Genomic DNA, 23,292 nt, shown 5'->3' on the forward strand with positions numbered 1-23,292 from the left:
AAAAAAAAAAAAAAAAAGGTATGTCAGCTGACTGTCCAGATGGTTGAGACCATGACTGTGTGTTTGGTAATTTGGACAGAGTTTCTTCCTCTCCCATGTCCTGATTTAAAGGGAACTAAGTCAGCACTTGTATAAATAGGGGATTAAGGTTAGCAACAGTGTGGGTCCCCTCACTGGGTTTTTTGGCAGCTCTCCTGCTCCTGGGTTCTTCTGTGATTATCCCCTATCCCCATAGCCTGTGCTGAGTGACTCTGCCATCTTTCTCTCTGGCAAAGGTCAACTGGAAGAGAGAGATGACAGTGGGCAGGAAGGGAATAGCTGATATCTGTTTGTCTCCCCAAAGGGTATATAGCCAACCATTCCCTCAATCCCAACTAGGTCTGATTAGCACCCAAGTGAAAAGACCAATTCGTATACCCGGAAGTGTAAAACCCAGAGCTGGTTCCCCCTACCCTCCCACCAGGGTTCTGGATCAAAGTTAAGTTTGAGCTACATTTTCTGATAGGAGTAAGCCACACATATATCCATATATACCTGGATGAGGTTCCTAGAGCCGTGATGAGTGCTTGCAGCAACCCTCCGATAAAGACCCAAGGGTTTTTCCTTGTCACCAAGAAGTAGAGGAGGGGCAGGACAATGACTGCGTGAATGAGCAGGCCGACGATGACTGTCACTGTGTACATGGCAAGCTGCCCCCCAATCACTCCCATGTCTTCCATCTCAACAATTTTCCCTGCAATCAGGAAGAGGATGCCCAGAGGGGCGTACCTATGTAGAAGCAACACACGCACAGTCGGAAGCCTGATCTCCAATGAGCTATTCCACAGAAACTACCACGTGACAAGAAAATGTGACAGGTGATTTCCACACTTTTTGTGCCCAGGACACTATTAGAACTTGCAGAAACTGCGAACTTCTTTTCTTTAAAGTTTATTTATTTTTGAGAGAGAGTAAGTGGGGGAGGGCCAAAGGGAGAGAGAGAGGGAGACACAGAATCGGAAGCAGGCTCCAGGCTCTGAGCTGTCAGCACAGAGCTGGATGTGGGGCTCGAACTCACGGACCTTGAGATCATGACCTGAGCCAAAGTCAGATACTCAACTGACTGAGGCATCCAGATACCCATTTTCTTTTCTTTTTTAAATACAAATTTAAATATAAATAGGGCATAATAAGACTTTCCTCTTAGAATTTCTTTGGGCCACATTTTTTCCCCCTGAGCCTATGATAAAAGACAGGTACAGAATTTTGTTTTTTTACTCACCTCTTTCCTACATCATTCTCCTTTCATCTCTTCTGAGTCAGTTTTGTGGTCCTCAGATGCCACCCAACTCCCCCTGCCTTATGTTCTCCTTATAAGTACCCTGCACAGTCAGAATCCATCGAACCAACATCCAGACTTTTTGGGAGGGTTTCCCATGTCAGAGCCTGCTTTCCAAGTTAAAGCAAGATGCACATAATGCCATTTCAGTGTTTTAGATTTGCAGTCATCCCTCTTAATCAAAGTCCGTTTTTATTATTTTTTCCTGTATTACATACCACTTACACTATTACTCAGAATTAGTCTTCAAGTCGACTTTTAAGTAAATTTACTCTGAGTAAATTTCATGTTATATTGGCAATGGAAAACTAGTACCATTTCCCACAGATCGAAGGCAACCATATAATCAATTCAAAGCTATTAAAATTAACAATGTGTGTGTATGTACTACATGATCAGGTTACAGATGGTATAGTTAAGTAATTATCACCCACAGGCTGCTACTGACATTTGTGATCTTCCCCTGTAGCCTGGCAAGAGCGAACAACTGAGACACGAAACAACTTGTGCATATAGCAACCCCTGTTTCATCAAGGTGCTTCTGTCCTGCTTTCAAGTCCCTTTGACTGATGTATGCAGTGAACTACGCCCGAACTCATGTTACCAAAAACAGAGGGGCCAATCACCCTTAAGGAGAAAGGTCTGCTGGGAACTGTGGAGGTCTTATTTCAAGTTGAAAAATACAATGCTTCTTTTAAACGTCCTTTAAAAACACAGGCCAGGAAATTATAAGAGTACCTGTTTTCAGAAGTGTAATAACTCAAGGCTGAATGTGCAGGCAAATGTACAGCTAGAAAAGCTACATGTGAGGTTCATTCAGCAGCCTTGAATGGGCTTCTTTCATAAAAGAGGTGAAAGGTGGAGGCATTTTCATAATATGAAGATAAATGTCCACTTTCAGCTCTGCCAGGATTTCAAAGGAGGGGCCCCAGGATTTCAATTGAGGGCTCCTATGGAGACCACATTCTGATCAGTCTTCATGCCTAAGTTCATATCCACCTCGTACAAGCTCCTGAAAAATGGATTTCTCTGGGCTTTGGTGGCAATAAGACAAAGGATATTTTTAATCATGTTGGTGAGGGCTTTTCTTAAAAATGGATGCCTCCGTCCCTCCCGTGCCAAGAAGGAGTCTGGATTAAAAATAAAGGCTAAAGGGAAAGCAACCCCCACATGAGACCTAAACCAATCAAAGGGTTCTCTCCCAGCTGGCGAGAATTTACTTTCCACGGTCAATGTTCCTTTGTGGATTTAGTCTTTTCCTTTGTATCCTACTCTCAACTTTATTTGAAGGAAGTTTTGTTAATAAATTGTGGATTGGCATTCTAGAATATGTGTCATGAGTCCTTTAGGCAGGCCACAGAATTGCCATTTTATGTCTCTTTCTTAAGGCCGAAACGGAGGAGAGGAGATCTCACTTTTTCTGAAGGTCAAGGGGCCTCTACGTTTGCTTTTACCTCCACTGGGAATGCTCTTCCCCTGGCACTTTGTATGGCTAGCTTCTCCTAGTCAGATCTTGGCAACAAAGTCACCTCCTCAGAGGCCTTTGTGCACCATCCAAGGAAAATTTTATGCTTCTCCCCCTGTTGCTTTTTATCATATTGCATCACATAAAAGAAAATATGCTATTTACTTTTTTTCACAGCACTTGTTAAAAGCACATGGTAGATGTGTGTGTTTATTTTCTATGTCCCTTAAAAGATATAAGCTCCAGGACATCCTTGTCTGCTCTCTTCATTGCTATGTCCAGAGTGCCTGGCATTATATGCTTGGTATACGGTAGACACTTAATAAATATATACTGAATGAAGGGCTAAATAGATATGAAAGGATGAGGAATTGGATCTCATCAGCAATGGAGTAAAGAAGTAGACACCTTTCAAAAACAAGGAAGCAAACTTATTAAGAGAGGCTTGCAGACAGGTTCAAGGCCACTACAAGCTCAGAAAAATCACTGATTTTCTTGTGTTTACTCAAGTGGGATTGTTGCAATTGGCTATCCTGCCTGGTGGCATCTTCCTCAGTACAGAACACATGTTGATGGTAATAAGCATCTGGATACAGTGTATGTCGCTAATGGAAATACGTACCACATTATCACTGCTACCAATCTCATGATGGCTTCATTCAGAGAATCAAAGAACTCTTTCAGGGCTTGCCCCTGCTCTTTCATGTTTCCAATCACAAATCCAAAGCACATGGAGAAGACAACTAGTCCAAGGGCATTGATCCCATTCACAGACCCTGGAACTGGGACCAGCTCCTCTGTGATCCTTGTCAGAGTCTCCATGGCCTCTGACACGTTGTTTATCACGGCACTCACAAGTGTTTCATTGGACTGGATGGGCACTCTAAAGCTTCTCTTCTCATAGTTGGTTTTAAACTTAAAAAGAAAAGGTACAACAGGGATGAAAAGTGATTTTTGTTTTCTTGTTTTAAAACTTTTCTGTTGTCCAAATTTTCTATAATGATATACATACCTTGCATCCAGAGAATAGTGTTGTATCTATTGTCTATCCATCTAGTCTGTGACAAACCTCTACTCTTTTCTCAGTACAGACACTTATAAACTCAAATACAAAGCAAATCCTAATAGGAAAGAGATATCTGGCTGCAGGTGTTCAACTAAACATATACATGTGCTTTTGTTTTTTTCTGAAACCCTAATAACATGGGCTTTAAAAAAACTGTAAGTCCAGATATTCACAATAGTCCCTTTACTGGCTATAGGATCATGCTATGGGATCATGGACAGATCACTGAACATCCTTTAGCTCATATTCTGCAGCTGTGAAAGAGAAAGAATTGTGGTGGTTCTACCTCACAGGGTTGTTGTGATGATCACATTAAGCAGAATATATGAGAACATCTTGTAAATTCTTAAGTACTACGCTACTGTTGGCTAATGGTGCCCAATAACAAAGCCCTTCAGGGACTAGACTTAGCTGGAGATTTAAGTGAATAGTAAAAACGTTAAATCCCATATGCACCCCAATGTTTATAGCAGCATTATTTACAATAGCCAAATTATAGAAGGATACCATGTGACTATTGACTGATGAATGGCTAAAAGATGTCACATATATATATATATATATATAAATACATATACATATATATATATATAATGGAATATTACTCAGCCATAAAAAAGTGAAATCTTGCTATTTGCAACAACATGGATGGAACTAGAGGGTATAATGCTAGGTGAAATAAGTTAGTCAAAGAAAGACAAATACCATATGATTTTATTCGTATGTGGAATTTAAGAAACAAAATAAATAAACAAAGGGGTAAAGAGAGAGAGAGAGAGAGAGAGACCAAGGGACAGACTCTTAACTATGGAGAACAAACTGATGGTTACCAGGGGGGAGGTCGGTGGGAGGATGGATTAAATAGGTAATGGGGACTAAAGAGGACATTTATCATGATGAGCACTGAATAATAGAATTGTTGAATTCACTATATTGTATACCTGAAACTAATATAACATCGTATGTTAACTAAACTGGAATTAATTGAAAAATTTAATAAAATTTAAAAAAATTTTAAAAATCCCCCATCAACAGTCTTCAAGGCACTTCTGATAATATTATTCTTAAGAACAGATGCTTGATTAATAGTTGAGGATGACAACCTAACTCTCAGGTCAATAAAGGAGTTTCTCTTCTTATTCAAGATATGGTGTTTCCCTAATAGCTTCTGCATAGATGCCTCAGACAGAAGAAGTGATTACATGATTGTGACCATAAAACAATTAAGCCCATCCATCTATGATTTTAATGAGAGCAGAATTCCTGGCCTTTGTGTTGATGGTAGTCAAGGGTCAGAAAGAGTAATAATGTACAGATGTTGACTGGATCTCCAGTCTAGAGGAAGAAAGCACAGCTGTACATGAAGTGCTGGGCCATTTCTCTACCAAGAGTGAATGGAGACTTTTTTGTCCAATGGGAAACCAACCACTATTCTCAAACAAGGACATGGCCAACCGTCAATACTGTGGACACATCCTTGAACAGTCAGTTATACTGGTTGTAATTCTAAGTAACAAAGAAACTGGTCCTTTTGGTTTCCGATTCTAGTCAGCTCTCAAATCTCTATTTCATCAGGATGCTTATGCATTTTATGATTGTCTAGAGTAGATTTCCAATCCTGGTTAGCCTTTCCTAAGCCTCCAACTTTCTTCACTTAGACACAGTTTGTAGCTGACAAAAATAGCAATCTTGTTTGCATTCTGGTCTAAGACAAATAGATCTGGGAAGATACATTTGCTTCCCTTTCAAAATCCTGTAAATGCAATCCCAAACCAAATACAATAAATCTGCTTGAGTCTGCACTTTTTCCAGTGCTGCTAGAAATCAGCATTTTTGATGTTGTCCATTGCCAGCTGACTAACTGGAATAGTCGGCCCCATGGTGCTGGGGTTGGCTCGTTGGATTGAAAGGGGTTTATTATTTATGGTTATTGCTGCTTTTGAATAAAGAAAGTTTGATTTTGGCTTCTTAAACTTTTTTTAAAGAAAGGATTTTGGTTGAATCTTGCAGCGTGTGCATGCATTACCTATTAAAAATAGTCAACAAAAATTTTAAAAAGCGGGAGGACAAAGGGTGACTTGTATGTGTAAAACTTAGTCCTCCACGTGGTTGGGATTTTATTTTGTTTGTTTTACAGAGAGGGTTAGGGAATTACAACTAGGGTCAAGTAACACCATCTGGAGAAATGTTTGGGAACTATTATTTAACCCAGAATGTCTAAGTGTTTTCCTTTTAACATTTTGGGCCACAAAGCTTTTTTATTCAGGTGAAGTTAGAATGAACTTTACCTTCTAACAGCAAAGAGTATTTGAGTCCACAACACAGGGAGCCAAGAGCTGCTTGGATATGGGCTAAAAGGAACTGGACCTTACTGTAGCCTCCAGGGAGGCTCAAACCTTTCCAGGAAGCAGAATGTAGGAGCAGAAAGAGGAGAGAATTTGGAGTCAACACAATGGATTTGAATTCTGGATCTACCATTTGTAACTTGTGAGATCTTGTGCCTATTAAACAATCCTTCTGAATCATCACAGACGAGTTTCCTCATCAATGAAATGAAGACAATGATATCCATCATATTCATGTGAGGACTAAATAGAACATTAGTGCTTGGCACATAGCAGCATCCAATAAACGATGATGCCGTTTCTGATATGATTCCTCTTTTAGAATCCCTAAGGCCCTTAGGAGACTTTTAAAAAACAACCCATTCATTTTTTAAATTAAACCCAGAAACTTGAATAATCTCCCTAATGTTTAAAGCAAGTTGTAAATGTATCTTCTACTGGAATTTGTTTGCTTGCTGGGCTTATTTGTGTGGAATGTGGAGGCAGGAAGAAGGGGTCCCCTGATTGGCTTTTTAAACAATTAACAGAGACTCAATGAGCTATTTGTATGTGATACATATAGCATCTGGTAACTAATAAGCCTTCAGGACAAGGTAAGACCTCCCCACACCCTGCAAATTCCCCAGAAAACCCTAGTGCTTTCCATCTGGTTGGCAAAAGAGCGTTTCTTACTGCAGAGAGATGGGAAAAAAATAAAAATAAAATGGACAAGAAGGTCCCACTCTGTTTGGTATGCCAAAGAGGAATTTCAAAAGTGAATTAGTGGCTATAGAGTGTTTACCTGTTTAAAGCAGGCTTCCACCAGATTTGGAGGGAACATATTCCTGCAAAGAAAATAATGGTCAGTTGAAAAAGTTCTCAAATATAAGTTTGCTTCTTAAACACTTTTTCATTGTGTCTAAGGTGAAGATTGTATTGAACTAAGCAGAAAATGGGAAAAAAAGAAAGGTGTTGGTGGATTTTATGTCTTGTAATTGGACATATGGTCATCCCTAAGTGGGGCTCATGTAGTTCATATTTTTCAGGGAAATCTCAAATTCGACTCATCTGTCCTTTTGTCAGACAGCAGGATTTTTCATTTGGTCATTATATCTTCAAATCCTGCTCCCAGGAAGAACCAAAGTGAGAATGGAAACAGCTTTGGTTCTAAATGTTCTGGTAAATTGAGGTATTATTTAATAGTGGCTATTTTGGTTTTGTGCCATGTGTCCAGGGACCGAATGTTCTGAATCACATGCCACTGTCAGACTGTGGAATTCTGTTCTCTACAGAGTCACCCCCAGAGGCCCTCTGGGGGGTGGGATATTTACTCCGAATTGCTGGAGCTTCCGAGGCTCCTTGGTAACCAACAGGGAGAAGGCCCACAAAACTTAAACTTGTGGTTCATGTGGCAAGGTTTGTCACTTTCTCAGAGCAGTGTTTAAGTTCATGAAACGACAAAGTAGCTGGAGAGTCTCTAACCAGCTGTGTGACCTTGGCCAAGTCACTGCACCCATTCAGGTTTCCGTTGATTTATCTGTTGAAGAGGAGACTGGATTAAACTATTATTAGGGTTCCAGGGTTGAAGACTGTGGGAAGAGACATGGCCCAGTCAGTTGCAGAGCCTGAGATCCCAGAAGTTGTGTGCTATCAAAGTCATATTTTAAGGTTAAAAACTCTGGACCCTTTCTTCTTACTTGCCTAGACCATCCTGTTTCCTTTTCTTTCCTGTCTATGCCCTGTGGGTCTGTTTTTATAAATCTTGATAGAAACGTGAGTTCAGGAGATTTCAGGAAAAATGCTCAAGCCAAGTGACTGGGTGGGGATAGGTTGGTCATACACCTGCCTACCAGTGGGGCAAGGAGAGGCAGAAATACACAGGATTCAGATGGATCAACCAGAACTGGGATGACAAGATCCAAATTCTTTAAACAAGGAGTAGAAATTATACAGAAAGAGATTATAATAAAATACTCCTAACCTAACCTACCTTATGGTAAAGTTCATTAAAAAATGGTGAAAAGCCTTAATTAATTTTATGAACTAAATAAAATCATAGCTATCATATAAAATAATGTTACATAGGGTGGCTCCTTACTTTCAGATAATCGTGATTAACACCATAAAAAGGGCTTTCGAGAAGAGGCTCTATGGGGCTGGATTGTCCTTATCTACAGATGGTACAAAGTCATCCATGGTATAAATTCGGAAGTGCTGCTGAAGAGAGCCTTTGTTGCTCAAATCTCTCCTAAATCTACCTGCCACAGACCCATCTCTTGAGATGGCATGTGAAGTCAAGTCCCCGGGAAGAGTTTCTTTCAGATGATCACTGGGGGACCTTTTGAGGCAGGCATTTAAGATTGGCAAACCAGTCACTTTGTAAGGAAGTTGTATGGAAGGGAGGAAAGGACCAGGTTTGGGGAGGATATACTGGGAAGGCTACATGGTGGAGAAATGCCAAGCAGGTGGGAATTCTAGAGGCCTGTGCTGGGGTATCTTCCATTTGTACTTCTAGACCCACTCTCCATCCTGCTCTGTGCCCTGGGAGCCTATGCCCTGGGTCGTAACATATGGGCTCTCTTGCCTCTGGCTTCCTTTTGGGTTTGTTCAGTGGGATGTCTGACAGATGACAGGGTAGTGGGACATGGAAGTGGATATGTATGGTCTTCAGCTCTCTCTTTGACGGGTTGGGCAGCAGCATCTCCCTCTAAATTAGAGCTATTATTCTTATCATAGGGCCTTTTCCCAAGACCACAGCTCTTCCTGCATTCCTTCCTTTGCCCCTCAGAGTTTGGGGTGGCAACAAAACAGCTTCCAATTGCCGTTAGTGCCCTGGTGTCTTACCACCCTTTGTAGGTCCCCTTAACCCTGTCTGTACCTTTGCAAACCCCTCTCAGGGATCCTTTTGAATATGCAATATGCTTCCTACCAGGATCTGACTGATAGAAGGGAAGGTGTGTAAAGAGAGCAAACAAGACGGTGCCAGGATCAGTCCTTGGTTAACTTCACAGTTTTGTGTGACATGACTCTGCCACCAAGTCCATTTCAAGAATTAGATAAGACTCATTTGCAATCGGTATATGGTTTGTACACAAAACAATGCCAAAGAAGCCACCCTTTAATCTCTTATTGCTGGTCTGCCAAATCCTTTCCTCATAAATGGTATAAGAGGAAACCCTTAAAACAGGTATGACCTGATGATCTTTAAAGTCCCTTCTGGACAGAAATTGTTGTGTATAATGGATGATGATACAGATGATAAGTTCTAAATTAGAAGAGTCCAATCCACAAGGCTATACTTGAATACAAGCTAGCCTTAAGCAGCAAGACTGGAAACAGGTAGGGTAAGACTTGTTAATATTCCAAGGTAAGCGGCACAGCTGAAAGAAGAACCGAGTGATCAGATTCTGAATCCTAAAAGCAGAGCACTCAAAATCTATATCCTCTCTCTGCTCTTCTCACCTCTTTCTCATTAGATCAGAAAATAAAACCTTACTTTAATTTCTGTTAGAAAGAAGTAAAGACGTGACCTTCATTTCAAAGCCCAGCAAGGCTGGTTAAGTTAGGCACCTGTTTTGTGGTGTGATTAGCTCCCCCAAATGAAGAGTTGGATGGTCAAAACATACCCAAAGGGATGGGCTTTCAAGGACGTACCTGATCAGGTCCAGGAAAGCGTCTGCAGCTGTCACTTGTACAATTTTGCCTTCTCTGTGCATGTTTTCCTTTGTGCCCTTCCCAGGATGGATGATGATGACAATGATTATGCCAATCACCACAGCAATGATGGTCGTAGTCATGTAATAGACTACAGCGCGCATTCCCATCTTCCCTGATGCTTTACTATCTAGGGCCGCCATTCCTGGTGAAGGCAAACAGAAGGAGATTTTCAAGAAGTCAGTCCAAGGAATCCTCCAGTGGAAGGTAACGGGAACAGTATTTCCTTCTACACCCCCCTGCCCTCATCCCACCCAGCTATGGGAGTTTACACAAGTTATGAGAACTTGGCATCATCTTTAATCAAGGCATCATAAAAGGCGAAGGAAAAAAGCCATAGAATAGCTAGTCATCAGCTGTGTCAGCAAAACCTGATCACTCTTTTCTTGCCTCAAGAGTTGATTTCACATGGCTCTCTAATGACTTGAAAGGGCCATTCAATTCTCTCTTACGTTGTTACTGGTTGGGGAAGCTATGAGTATACATAGTGAGTAATGTGTGTTTATCTGTAAATGAAGAGCTATTTAAAACAATTTTCTGGCAGGATAACTTAAGTATATTTCAAGTCATTGTGGTGTCTCACGAGCAAGGATTAACTGGAACTAAATATTCTTCCAAAAAATTATTATTTTATATATGTACTTGGGAGTCCTTTTTGATGTCTTTATGCAAAATTGAAGCCATTATTCTGATCACCTACTAACTTAGCTTCAACTTGCATTTAAATTGGACATTACATTATACAGCCAAAGTTCTCAGATTCTCTGCAGTTTCATTTAATCTCATCAAAATTTTAAAAAAAAAAACTTTTTTTTGGTGGGGTTCTTCTCATGGTTCCACCTCATCCCCTGGGCATGGAGTACCTCATCTCATGTTAAACATCTTCGCCCCCTCGTTTTCAGGACACTCTTCAAAGTCTACCTCAGGCGAGGTGTTATCCTAGGTAAAAAAGGAGGCGTGACTTTCAAGATTTCCCTTACTGCTCTAGTAAATGGAACACATCTTAATGCCTCTTGGGATGGAAAAAAATTGGAAAGGATACAAATCCCTCAAAAGATCAGATTCTAACAATATGGGCTCTTCTGTTTCATTAGCTATTTCTCCACTTTTCTTCTTTCCCCTCCCGAGTCCCACTAAAATTCTAAAATCCAATTATAGCATAATCCAATTATAATGAATTGGGACTATTTTCTTTACTGTTTAAAATTGTGTTTTTATAAATTGTATTAAAAGGTTATACTGTAGTCCAGTCATCAGTATCAGATTCTAATAGTGGTTCAATCTTTAGGTAGTAACCCTTTTCACATCAACATATTTAGAGTAAGGTAAAGAATTGGAAAAAATAGTATCCACTCTTGCCAGGTAGTTGGCTGGGTTTGCCCAAAAAATGTGATAGAATGGTAATGAGCTTATATGGGAACTGAGGCCAGAGCTTTCAATTTATAATTTCATTTGCATTTGAACCCTATTGTTCATAATCAGCTTATTATTATGCTTATGATACGTTCATATTTTTAACAACAACTTGTAACACAGATTTAAAAACACTTAAGTGACTGTCTCAGGTCCTAGTTAATAACAAAATGGAGTGGGAACTTGCACTTTGCTTTTATGTAAATAATTTTCCTGTACTTTCTGCCTCTGAGAAAACCAATTGCAGCTTCCACGAACAAAGAGGCCAACTTTGGCTTTAATGCATGAATTTAGCTTCTCATCCCCTTGCATTTCAAGAAACCCAGGACTAAGTATCCATACATTGAGATGATGCCACTTCAACACTTCACCAGTCTTAAAAATGGGCTAATCTGTTCTCAACGTGTCCCATCCCACCATTTTCATCGTCAGATCTGAATCACATCTCAAATATTTTGGCTTTCTGTGCCTGAAATAATTTCTCTCAGAAGGGGCCTGCTCTCTTGCCCATTATTGCCTGAGCTTGTCACCACTGAAGCCTGAAATTCTTCCGCGGCGAGTGGTGTGGGCACAAAAGGCCGGATATTTCTGCTAGGGGGTACCAGGCAGCAGTATTTTCTTCCTCCGAGATGCTTTCTTTCCCTCTCGCCTTCTATTCTGTGGTGCTGTTCCGTTCTCACGCCAACGCATCTCTGACGCTCCTGCCTATAGCTATTCAGAGAGAGCGCTAAGTGGTCAAGGCACAGCACTGGAAACCAAAGTGGCAAACAAAGGAAGGGGTTTAAATCTCCCTCCCTTCCACCATGGGATAGGGATGGGGGAGGTTATCCCACAATTCACAGCTACAAGGCTATCAACTCAGAGAAACAAATATTCTTATTTATAGAATTTTTTTTAATTTAGAAAATGAAAACCAATATGAAAGTATTTTCTCCATACTTTTAAATTCCGAAATAGCTGAAGACAACCACCAAAGCATTTTTTTTTTTTTAGCAGTGAGCCCAGAAGGAGAATCAATAGTCAAATGAAAGGCCTCATCAACCTCTGTATATTGGCTCTTTTCCTTTGAAAGAGGATGAAGCAACAGCTGCTATTATTTCAGCCAAGGAGGGGTGTGTGTGTATGTGTTGGGGCGAGGGGAATATCTTCATTAACCAATTCTCCAGGCAGATCCTTTCCCAAAAGGGGGACTGGCCTGCCCACCTCTGCTCCTGGTCCTCGATTGCCTCCTCACTACCTGCTAACTCTGACCACTCCCCTCTTCCCTGTGACAGGCTTGGAAAACTAAAGGGAACACCGGGAACAAGGCCACACAGTGTCAGGAGGGCAAGAGCAGAATGGATGAGGACAGGCTGCTATACACAGGGCCTGGAAGAGAATGGCCCCGATGCTGGTGGAACCAGGAAAATAGAGGATGAGCTCTGGAAGGCAAAACCCAACACGGGCAGTGTCACTCTTCCTCTCCCAAACTCTGTGACCCTCTCTGCTCCCCAGCCTCATGAAATCTGAGACAAAGCTCTACATCAGAGACGATCCACACATGTCAGAGCATCTGGGGCCAAGGGTAAAGTACTAAATCACTTTGTAGAAAAGGGAACTTTGGCAGAAAGTGCCCTACATGTTTGGAAAGGGAAGGTTTTAATTGACCTTCGTCACTTTAAAAGACATGGAAGAAAAGAGCATCAGGGCAAGGGAGACGCGAGGTCACCTGGGTATGTAGGTACTAATGGGAGTATGTTACAACAACTATGCATTTGTCTAAACATACATTTAAGAAACACATTCCTGAGCAAGTAGTGAAGATAATGATCTCAACTGGTCTCTTTTTCTTCATTAGTGCTGGGCTTAGCTAAACCAGACCCATTCAAGACATCTTGACATCTTTACTAGGAAAAAAATCTGCCATCAGAATTGAGACCCTCTTAAAACCCAAGAAATACTATATTGTACAATTGCTACAAGTACCATGACTGGTCTTCCAGTGATAATGATGTGTTTGTTACGTTTATATGTTTTACATATTTTGAGTTAACTTTGGTGCTAGTTCACGAACTCATTCCAAAATCCCACCTCCAATCAATGTCAGATATTCATTTAATTTCATGTCAACTGTATGTTATAGATGATGTTGATATCATTTTAAAGGTAAAGATACAGGAGTTCAGAGATGTTAAGTAACTTGTCCAGTATTGCATAGCTAGTAAATGGCAGCAGCAGAATTCGAACACACACTCCCAAGGGATCGCCCTTTCTACTATACCTCTTTTCTTATGGACAAGATAGGAGTCACCCACATTTCATTTGCTTGTTATCCACGCTAGCTTTCTCTAACTCTCTTGCATCTCTCAATGTTGAGATGAGTCAACTGGCTGGAGGAAAATTCCATGGAGGTGAGGTAACTGTGGAGAAACTCTGGCACATTACTCAGCATTCCCTACCTTAAGAGGAAGTGGGTTACAGTGGTCATGGAAGGACTAGCTAGAGAATTAATCAATTAGTACACATTTCTCACCATTCCTAGAAAAACAGCCAAGAGCATGTTCCAAAAGAGTGTAAAGGGTCATGGATACTTGGTAGCTATGGGTACATGAATCTTATTTTCCTTTCTAAAAATGAACCCATCAAGAATCACTCAGCAAGAAAGCAATCCATAGGTCATTTCTGCAAACCTATTACATGCTCACCAATGAGTTAAGCATCTAAGAGATCAAATGAGGGGCACCTGGGTTGCTCAGTCAGTTGAGGGTCCTACTCTTGATTTCGGCTCTGGTTGTGATCTCATGGTTCAGTTTGTGAGTTCAAGCCCCACACTGCACTCTGCACTGATGGTGCAGGGCCTGCTTGGGATTCTCTCTCACCTCTCTCTCTGCCCCTCCTCCTGCTTGAGCTCTCTTTCTCAAAATAAGTAAATAAACATTTAAAAAATAAAAGAGATCAAACAGGATGTTTTTTAGAATGTAAGTCTTAATCTAGACTTTGCTTCAGATACCTGAGTATTTTAGGCAGCAGTCACTTTGAACAGAGAGGAAGGAAGAAAAGAGAGTTTCTTAATGCAAATAGGTAAATACACATTTACCTCTTTATAAAGACAGCCTTTTGGTAATCAGTCAACATTAACAAATATGCATCAAATTCATGGTTTTGGTGGGATGGAGTGGGGAGGCAGTGTTTCATAAATATGCATGTGGAACTCTATGCGTCTGTGTTGTAAATTAGGTTTCTTTCGGTATATTATTTGGTATGACTTCTTGGATAAATGAAGTATGTATTCAGCTAAGTGTAAAGGATAATATATAAATAATGTCAAGTTCTCAAGGCTCTATTATTTGCATGGATTTTATTCTCCCATCTGCTAAAAATCTATGTCTTATCTATTCTTGTGTCTTTTTATACTACTCCCAATAACTCCTGTCTCTGGTTTTAAAAACTGAAATTTAAGGAAGAAGACTTCTGTGATGAATTGTCCTCCTCCTACTCATTCTCATGGTGTTTCATTGTTCTTCCAGGCCTGCTGGACCAAGCCCAGAAAGAACGTAAAAGGCGGGGGGCGGGGCGGGGGGGGAATGGTTAAGTGCTGATTCAAGAATATTGTCTGTTTCAGTTTTTATTTTATTTTAGATGCACTCCTTCTCCACAATGGGCTTCTCAAATGCTCATCTAATGAAAGCCGCCTGTTCCCCATTCCTCCTAGAATTTCAAAATGGGCACACTTACAACAAGAAAACCAAGGATGAGCTCCAGCATGTACCTTATTCACTAGACTATAAGGTAATGAATTGTTAAAAGAAAGTTAAATTCTAAAACTACAATATACTTCATATTTATAGATTGAAAAATGATCTTTTGTGTCGTAAAGCAACTGCCCGCTGCTAAAGCAAGGGCACGCTGGAAAGCTCCGAAAGGAGAGGGAACAAAGGGTCAAAAAGCTCAGAGGAAAGGCAGGGAGGCGGTTGGCTGGGGTGGGGAGTGACGGTAAAGTAAATCATTTTAAATCTAAAACTATGTTAAATTTTTCTTCCCTAAGATATTTTCTTCTGGCCCCTTTACAGACTAGTTAGTGAAAAGAAAATATATAAAGTTCTATGATTCTATAGGTTCTGGAACAGAAGAATCTTTAAAAGTTATGTTAGCAAAGCTGGTAAAGATTATATCACAATTTTTGAATCACAATCAGTAAGCAGGATATTGAACTTAATCTAAACAATGGTTCAAACTACTCAAGGCCAACCTCAGGTATTTTGGGAGCATATTCTTTTTAAAAAAACATAGCTCAGTGATTAGGAGTTTAGGCTTTGACGTGAGAAGAGCTGGATTCCACTTCTGGCTTTGGTATCATATGACCTCTGTAAGCCTCTGTAAGCCTCAGTTTCCTCATCTGTAGTATGGGAATAATGAAAGCTCCCTTACTGGGTTTTCACTGGCATTAAAGGGACTTCCATATAGAAAGCACTTAGCTTAGTGCTTGGCACATGGTAAGGACTCCACAAATGTTAGCTGCTATTATTGATTAAGCTTAGTGCTTGGCACATGGTAAGGACTCAACAGATGTTAGCTGCTGTTATTAATTAATTATTATTAATTAATTATTAATTAACAATCTATTCACTAAGTATTATTTGCCCTCTCTAAGCCTCTATTTCGTCTAGACAAGAAGCTAATAATTATACTTCGAGTTTAGGGAAAACTTATGTAAAGAATCCAGACAAGGATTCTTGTCGGTTAAGCGTCCGACTTCGGCTCAGGTCATGATCTGTGGGTTTGAGCCCCGTGTTGGGCTCTGTGCTGACAGCTAGCTCAGAGCCTGGAGCCTGCTTCAGATTCTGTGTCTCCTTCTCTCTCTGACCCTCCCCTGCTCACACTCTCGTGCTTTCTTGCTCTCAGAAATAAATAAAAAAATTAAAAGAAATTAAAAAAAGAATTTTAGTACCAAGAGAACAGAACCATCTGTTTTATTCACTGATGTAGCCTCAGCAACTAGAACAGTGCCTGCACCAGAAGGTACCCCATACATACTTGAATAGTCATTCTTATCACTGTTATTGGTATTATGCTGGGTAGAGGCCACATGCACTTTTTTTTTTTTAACATTTAGGTTACTGTGACTTACAAGTACTAAAGTTACTTTTTGTTTAAAATACTCAGCAATTCTGGAATTCACCAATTTTAGCTTCTCTTCCCCCAACTAATCCAAAATAGTGAGGTTCATTCTATCTTGAAGAGAGACAGACCTGGTGGGGAAAGAGTGGGTGAGTGTCACCTGGAGCTTCATTTCCAGAGCTGGGGGGTCAGTCACAGCAAGGTGTCCCTGGGATGGTCAAGAAAGCGGACGGCTGGCACGCCTCTACTATTCACCACCAGGAGCACCCTCCCTCTTTCCCTTCCTCCTCTCTCTCCCATTCCTGTATAATTTTCCATCTTCTGTTAACATGATGCACTCTTGCAGATGAGCCTATATAAGTAACTGCTGAAGTCCCATCTGTCCACACATTAACAGAACAATGACTGAATAAGTGAAAACATAAACACAGAGAAGGGAATGGAAGAGACAGATGGGGTCTGACAAGTGCTTATGATGCAGGTCATGAAATCAGCTCACTGAGGTATGACTAGTATGTTTTTTCCAATAATGAAAGAGGACAGAATAGAAAACATTAAAGGGTGGCACCTGTGATAAAGTTAAGTATTATTTTGTGAATCTTTTTTCAGTTGTGTGTATGTATGTGTGTGTGTGGCCAGGTCATAACGTAAAATACACTTGTATTTTTTTCCCCATTTTTTTCTTTTTGGAGGGGTCAGCCAGATAGGAATAGATTTGTATTTTATTTGTAGGTTCTAGTACAAAAAAAGATATTTTTCTTTTCTAGTACAAGAAAAGATATTTATTTACCAGTAAACACTGGTAAATATCCCCATTCAGTTAATAGTAGAGGCTTTACAAAGGAGCCATGAGCTATATATAGCCTCTCCTTTGTGTCATCTTCACTTCCTATGACCTTTGGCTGCCCACAGAACCCAAGAACTTATTTCATCTCACTAGGGGAGACCAAGGAGATGAGGGTGCTGATCTCTAACATACGGTCAGTTGAACTGAACAGAAATTCTGCAGACATTGTTAACATGGGGAAATTTTGAGAACAGATTCGCTTCATGCAATTTTGAGCAAAGAGGCATTTATTTTAATCAGTGATTCTTAGTGAAGAAGAGTTAAACCACCTCTATAAGCAGCTGAGAACAATTTTGTGGAATTCACAGTCAATTAAATCACAAGTAATCTTCCCAGGGGTTTTCACCCTGGCCAAAGTTTCCTTCCCATGTAGCTGTTCATAATATCACAAAACCTGATATTTCATTCACCTATAATACCACCTTGTTTTATGAGGTTATATTGAAAGACAATGACAAGGAAGCTTCTTTACAAATTTATGACTTCTGATAGAATATAATTTGTTAGGCAAATTGATTTTTAATTCGACTCTTAAAACTGTCTATAAAAGTCTTTCTTCTAGTTCTATGGTTCACTAGTTAAATGAAGTGTAGAAAGGCAAAAGGGAAACATTCTATTCTGAAAGATTGTTAAATAGTAAAATCAGGGAACAGACTTTATTATTTAGTGGCAGAAAAAGTCAAACAAATCACCTTTGATCCCCAGTCTGCTAGAACTAAGCAGATAATCCCTTTCCTCTGGCTATGGCTGTCCTCTGAAAATGAACTTTCATACGGGGAAGTAGTGAGGAGAAAATTGAGGCCCAACTTTAACTGCAGCTACCTCCGATATCAAAGGCCTTCCAGTGGCCAGCCTCCTTGACCTCTGGTTGAGAATGCTTCTTCTGGGTTCCCAGCTGGTGAGGTCCTCTGAGTGGCCAAGTTTGCTCTTCTCTACCCTAGTCTTAACCATCCAACAGACTCTCATTACAGCCTGGCACAGCCCTGGGATGGTTCCAATAATGTGTGTGCCAGGGAACCTGCCATGGGGACTTCCTCTCTCTCAGCAAGGTCTCAAGAAAACCTCTGAAGAGCCAGCTCTGAGATTCACTTCTCACAGGCCCACAGCTGCCGGCACAAGACCCACTGAGAGGTGATTTAGATACCCATTTACCCTTCACATTAGCCCATCCTTTGCTCACGATATTGGAATGTGCTGCACAATATGCTTTTCTGAAGAGGAACCAGGGAGTAATTCATCTTCTTTATGTGTGCTAAGCAGAGCAAGAGAGAGAGGCGAGCGGGACCCATGATGAGCTAGGGAGTAGTGATTAGTAACAGCTGACAGCCTCAGACCAAGACCCTTTCTTTGGTTACCTCATTGTAACAGCCGAGCACAAAGGAATGACTGTCTTCTCGCCAAGATTTAGAAACCCAGGACCGCAGAAAATAGCGGCTAAAAGAAAAAGCATGAGTTGGGCCATGGAGACAAAGGGCTGATCAGACCAACTCCTGGTTATACCTGTGAAGCTTGGCTTTGAAAAGAAACCTCTATCATGTGCAAAGATGTGCCAACATGCAGTCAGCCGTCAAGCACCCACCAGGACCACTGATGTGACTTGGGGAAAGTAGGTGGCTTCCCTCACAGTAGAAAGAGTGTGTGGAGAGCAGCAAATTACTTCAGCTTAATGAGAGGAAGTTCTTTGAGGGCCAGAGCTCCAGCCCCTTCTGCCTTTTCCCCAAAAGAACCATGATTTACAACCAATCACTGGATGAGTAGTTTGCAATTTCCAAAGCAGCCGTCTTTACTTTGGATTGAATTACTGGCTGTGGAAAAGACCTCTATTTTCTGGGTCCCATGCGACTTTCTTAGGAAGATGATGGTCAAGACAGCATATTTCCCTGCTGGCAGAATGCTGAATGGGAATTCCACAACTAGGCCAGACTTGTCCAAAGTTAATCAAAAGGCATCTCAAGCTGACTGCAGAACATGTCAGGCTCAAGGGGTTCCCTTTCTTCCCACGGAAGGCCTGTCCCTCACAGAAGAAAAGGAATTGAAAGCCTCATGGAAATTGAAAGAAACATATGGACATTAAAAACCAATTCGACCTGGCCCGGATTCCTAGAAGAACAGTTGAGGCAGGAGTATGTCTCCACCTCCTGAAATGAAGCTGGGAAGCAGCAGAGATTCCTGGGGCCAAAGGAGCCATACCCAGGGTTGCAATTCGACATCCATCCCATTCGTTGCCATCAAAAGATTCTGGAGCCATCAGCCACTCTAAGAATTTGGAAATGGACCGAGGTTAAATTTGTTGCTTGAAACTGAAATTAACATATTCTAAAAAGATATATTTCTTACATATAAAAAAAAGAAATAATTGAGAATAAAATGTGTTCACTTCAGCTATTTTCAAAATTAAATCCAGGATGTAGGACCTTATATACTATATACAAGAATAAATTTTTTAAAATTTCAGTCCAAGTTCTGGCCAGTTAAGAGAATGTGACAGTTAAGTCTTGGGGACAGAGCTGGGGGCTTGAGGAGAGAGTGAAGAGAAAATTATGGAGACAAGGAGGTTGAGAGAATGACAGAAGAGGAAAGAGAAGAAGGAAAGACAAGAAGGGAGACTACCAAGCAGAGAAGCATGGGATGAAGAAAAAGTTCAGTAGGTGCTTTTATCTCAGTCAGCATATTTCTTGGACAGTGGCCAACACACCCCTTTTCAGTTCTGATTAATTTTCTCAGCATTTAAAACTTCATCAGTTGTTCTTATCTAATCTATAAAGGAATAGTCGCACCCAGGGAGTGGGAGATTATGCTCCCAGCTACCTGACCTAAACAATAAAGCAGTATCACTTCACCCAATGAAAAAGACTATGGCAAACTCTAGAATGGGTTGGCTTCCCTTAAATCTGCCTTCAGTGTAGCAAGAGAACAGTCTCTCCTTGAAACAGGAAAAGCTGCATTTTTGCCCCCAGGGCCACGGGCGACAATGGAACTGAATTATTCCTGATATATTCTACCAGTAGTGGTGCAAGACTTCTGCAGCTTTTCCCTTCTACAAAAGGGAGTTGTTTCTGTATATTCTACCTTCATCTTGCAACACCTTTGTACATAGTTTCTGTGTGCTTCTCAGTTTCCTATTTTGATTTTTTTTTAAAAGAGGTATTTAGAAACTCCCACATGTTCTCCAAAGAAGATTAGAGGCAGCCCCTTTCATCTAACTCCACTTATCCTGAACAGACTTCAGGGACCCAGGAGGGTACAGAGAAAGGTGTGTGGTTGATTGAGACTGATGCTGCATGGATTGGATTGTAAAAATTATCCTTTAACTTGGAAAATGAGGATAGGGTTGGTAACAATGCAGTCACCAGTGTTTGGAAAAAACAACCACTGGATGGGTCATTGAGTAAAAGCTGGAAACATTAGATGGCAGAACAATAACAACAACAAAAAGAGAGAGGAGAGTGAATTGGTGACATTGTTAAAAAGGGATATGAGATAAAAGATTTCTAAATAAGGTAAGTGAAAGCAGGGTGCAAAACTGAATTCAAATTGGGGTGCCTGCATGGCTCAGTTAGTTAAGCACCCAACTCCTGATTTTGGCTCAGGTCATGATCTTACAGTTCGTGAGTTCCAGCCCTGTGCTGGGCTCTGCTTGGACAGTGTGGAGACTGCTTGAGATTCTCTCTCTGTCTCTGTTTCTCTCTCTCTCTCTCTCTCTCTCCCTCTGCCTCTCTCCTTCTCTTCCTCTCAAAATAAGTAAGTTTTTTAAAAAAGCTGAATTCAAATGAATGATTTCAAATGAATGATTCAAATAGCTACCAAGGCCCCACCACAAATAATGGTGGTAGTGAAGTTATAGTAAGAATAACTTGATTCTGGGGCACCTGGGTGGCTTAGTTGGTTAAGCAACCGACTTTCACTTAGGTCATGATCTCGCGGTTCGTGGGTTCGAGCCCCGCATCAGGCTCTGTGCTGACTGCCAGCTCAGAGCCTGGAGCCTGTTTCAGAGTCTATGACTCCCTCTCTCTCTGACCCTCCCCTGCTCACGCTGTCTCTCTCTCTCTCTCCTAGAAATAAAATAAAACATTAAAAAAAACTGTAAAAAAAAAAGAATAACTTGATTCTTTTATTAATTTCTAAAATGTTTATTTATTTATTTTGGGAGAGAGAGAGAGACGGTGAGTGTGCATGAGAGGGGGAGGGGCAGAGAGAAGGGGAGAGGGAGAATCCCAAGCAGGGCTCCATGCTCAGCATGGAGCCCAACTTGGGGCTTGATCTCATGACCAGGGCCACAGTGATCATGACTGCAATTTGACCTGAGCTCAGGTCAAAAGTTGGATGCTTAACGGACTAAGTGACCCATGTGCCCCATCTTGCTTCTTTTAAAAGTGGCTATAGTCACTGCTTCTACAATTAAATTTTTTTCACTTATTCATGCATTTATTCAACTTCTATGAAGAACTGTCTCAATGCTCTGGCCAAAGACATGATTGATAGGGTCCTCATGCATTTACTATAAGATTTTAAAATATATTTTTGTGAAACAGCCATGAACAAGTAAAATGCATATATTATCCAGCAGAGTGATTTGGAATGGAACTGGGAGGAAAATGGGGAAGTCTGTTGGTATGTATTAGAAGGAAATGGTTGTAAGAAACTTCAGACTTTGTTTGCTTTAAATCCTGGCTCCCTCACTTGTGACTGGTCAAGATATGTAACCTCTCAATGTCTCAGTAAATGAAGGATAATAATGGTATTTACTTCCAAGGGTCATTCTGAGGAATAAATGAGTTTAATGTGTGATGTCTTAGAAAGATATCTGATACCTATAAGTTAGCCCTAATGATGATGATGTAGTTGTTTTTGTTTTATAAAAACATCTTTAACTCTGAAGCGTTCCTTGGAATACAACTGTAAAATGTGAGAACTCAGTCACTAGACCCCACCCTGCTAGGCACCTGCTAAGTGCTTTATCTCATTAAATCCTCCCAAACAACCTGCAAGGTCGGGATAACAATGGTCAACCCCATTTACAGATTAGTACACAGTAAGGTTAAATCTCTTGCTCAGGATCACACAGTCAGTAAAAGTGGCATCGCTGGCATCTGAACTGAGTTTCCCTGCCTCCAGACCCCCCTGTTTAATCCCTACATTGACAGTCCTGGAGATTCTTTGTGAGATAAAGTCTTTACACTGGACTTGTATCAATTGTTGACTTGCATTTGATTCACCTAAGTGGGGAATTCTGACAAAAATCTGTTAAATTCATATTTGAAAGGATGCTATACATCACAGCAAAAAAGGATCATGCAAATGTTGAAAAGTCAAGCAATGATGATGGATGGCTACTGTCCAAGCACTGAGCAGCCTTCATTAGAATTAGTCTGAGATTGCATTGAACTGGAGAGTCCTAACGTGCAGGCTTTATTCAGAAGCTGATATACTATTGAACATTTTAAATCAAAGAAGAAAGGAAGGACACTCAATCATGGATAATTTCACACTGCAAAGGTCTTAAATAATTCCTAGAACTTCCATGTCTCTTGGTGAAGCTGTTTCCTTCCCCCCTCCCCCCCCAACCTCATTCTCTTTAGAGTATCAGTTAGTACCAGTACTAAGTACCAGTTAGGAAACTTTCTGTGAGTCTAACCATGATGGCACTCACCATCTCCTCAGCTAGCTCTTCTCTGTTGGGTAGGTTTGAATTTTAAAAAATGGTGCTTAGGAAGAAGCAAAATCTGGTTCCTTATAACCCTTCTCTCTTGAGATAAATTTTCCTTCTGGAGGAACACAGAGCAAGTCTGGTTAACATTTATCAGAGGGACCTTGGGCTTCTTCTCTCCAGACTAAATACTCATCATTTCTCCAACTCATCCTCATGTCTCATTATTTTCAGATGCTTACCAACCTGTAATCCCTCTCACTACTTACCAGTCAGTGCCCTCATGCTCTGGTCCAAACCTTCTTTGCCCAGCTTTGTTGCATGCCAAGGCCTACCCCATTCTTCCAGGCAACTTAGAATTCTCAGTATTCCCTAGCTGAGCCTTGAATATTCCTGTCTCT

General features: G+C 40.8%; 1 protein-coding gene across 2 annotated transcripts in view; it reads right to left on the reverse strand.

The window, feature by feature from the left end:
• SLC1A3 (solute carrier family 1 member 3) overlaps positions 1-23,292 on the reverse strand; it is an 80,323-nt gene that overhangs the window by 9,260 nt on the left and 47,771 nt on the right. For both annotated transcript variants that reach the window (XM_077763483.1, XM_077763482.1), the window contains exons 4-7: positions 9,828-10,032; positions 6,976-7,018; positions 3,406-3,698; positions 535-768 (exon numbers count right to left, since the gene is read on the reverse strand). In XM_077763483.1, coding sequence (XP_077619609.1) covers positions 535-768; positions 3,406-3,698; positions 6,976-7,018; positions 9,828-10,032 — 775 coding nt within the window. The remainder of the gene's footprint in view (positions 1-534; positions 769-3,405; positions 3,699-6,975; positions 7,019-9,827; positions 10,033-23,292) is intronic.

The sequence above is a fragment of the Crocuta crocuta genome, unplaced genomic scaffold, assembly GCF_008692635.1.
Source record: "Crocuta crocuta isolate KB4526 unplaced genomic scaffold, BGI_CrCroc_1.0 scaffold4, whole genome shotgun sequence".
NCBI classification, from domain to species: Eukaryota; Metazoa; Chordata; class Mammalia; order Carnivora; family Hyaenidae; genus Crocuta; species Crocuta crocuta.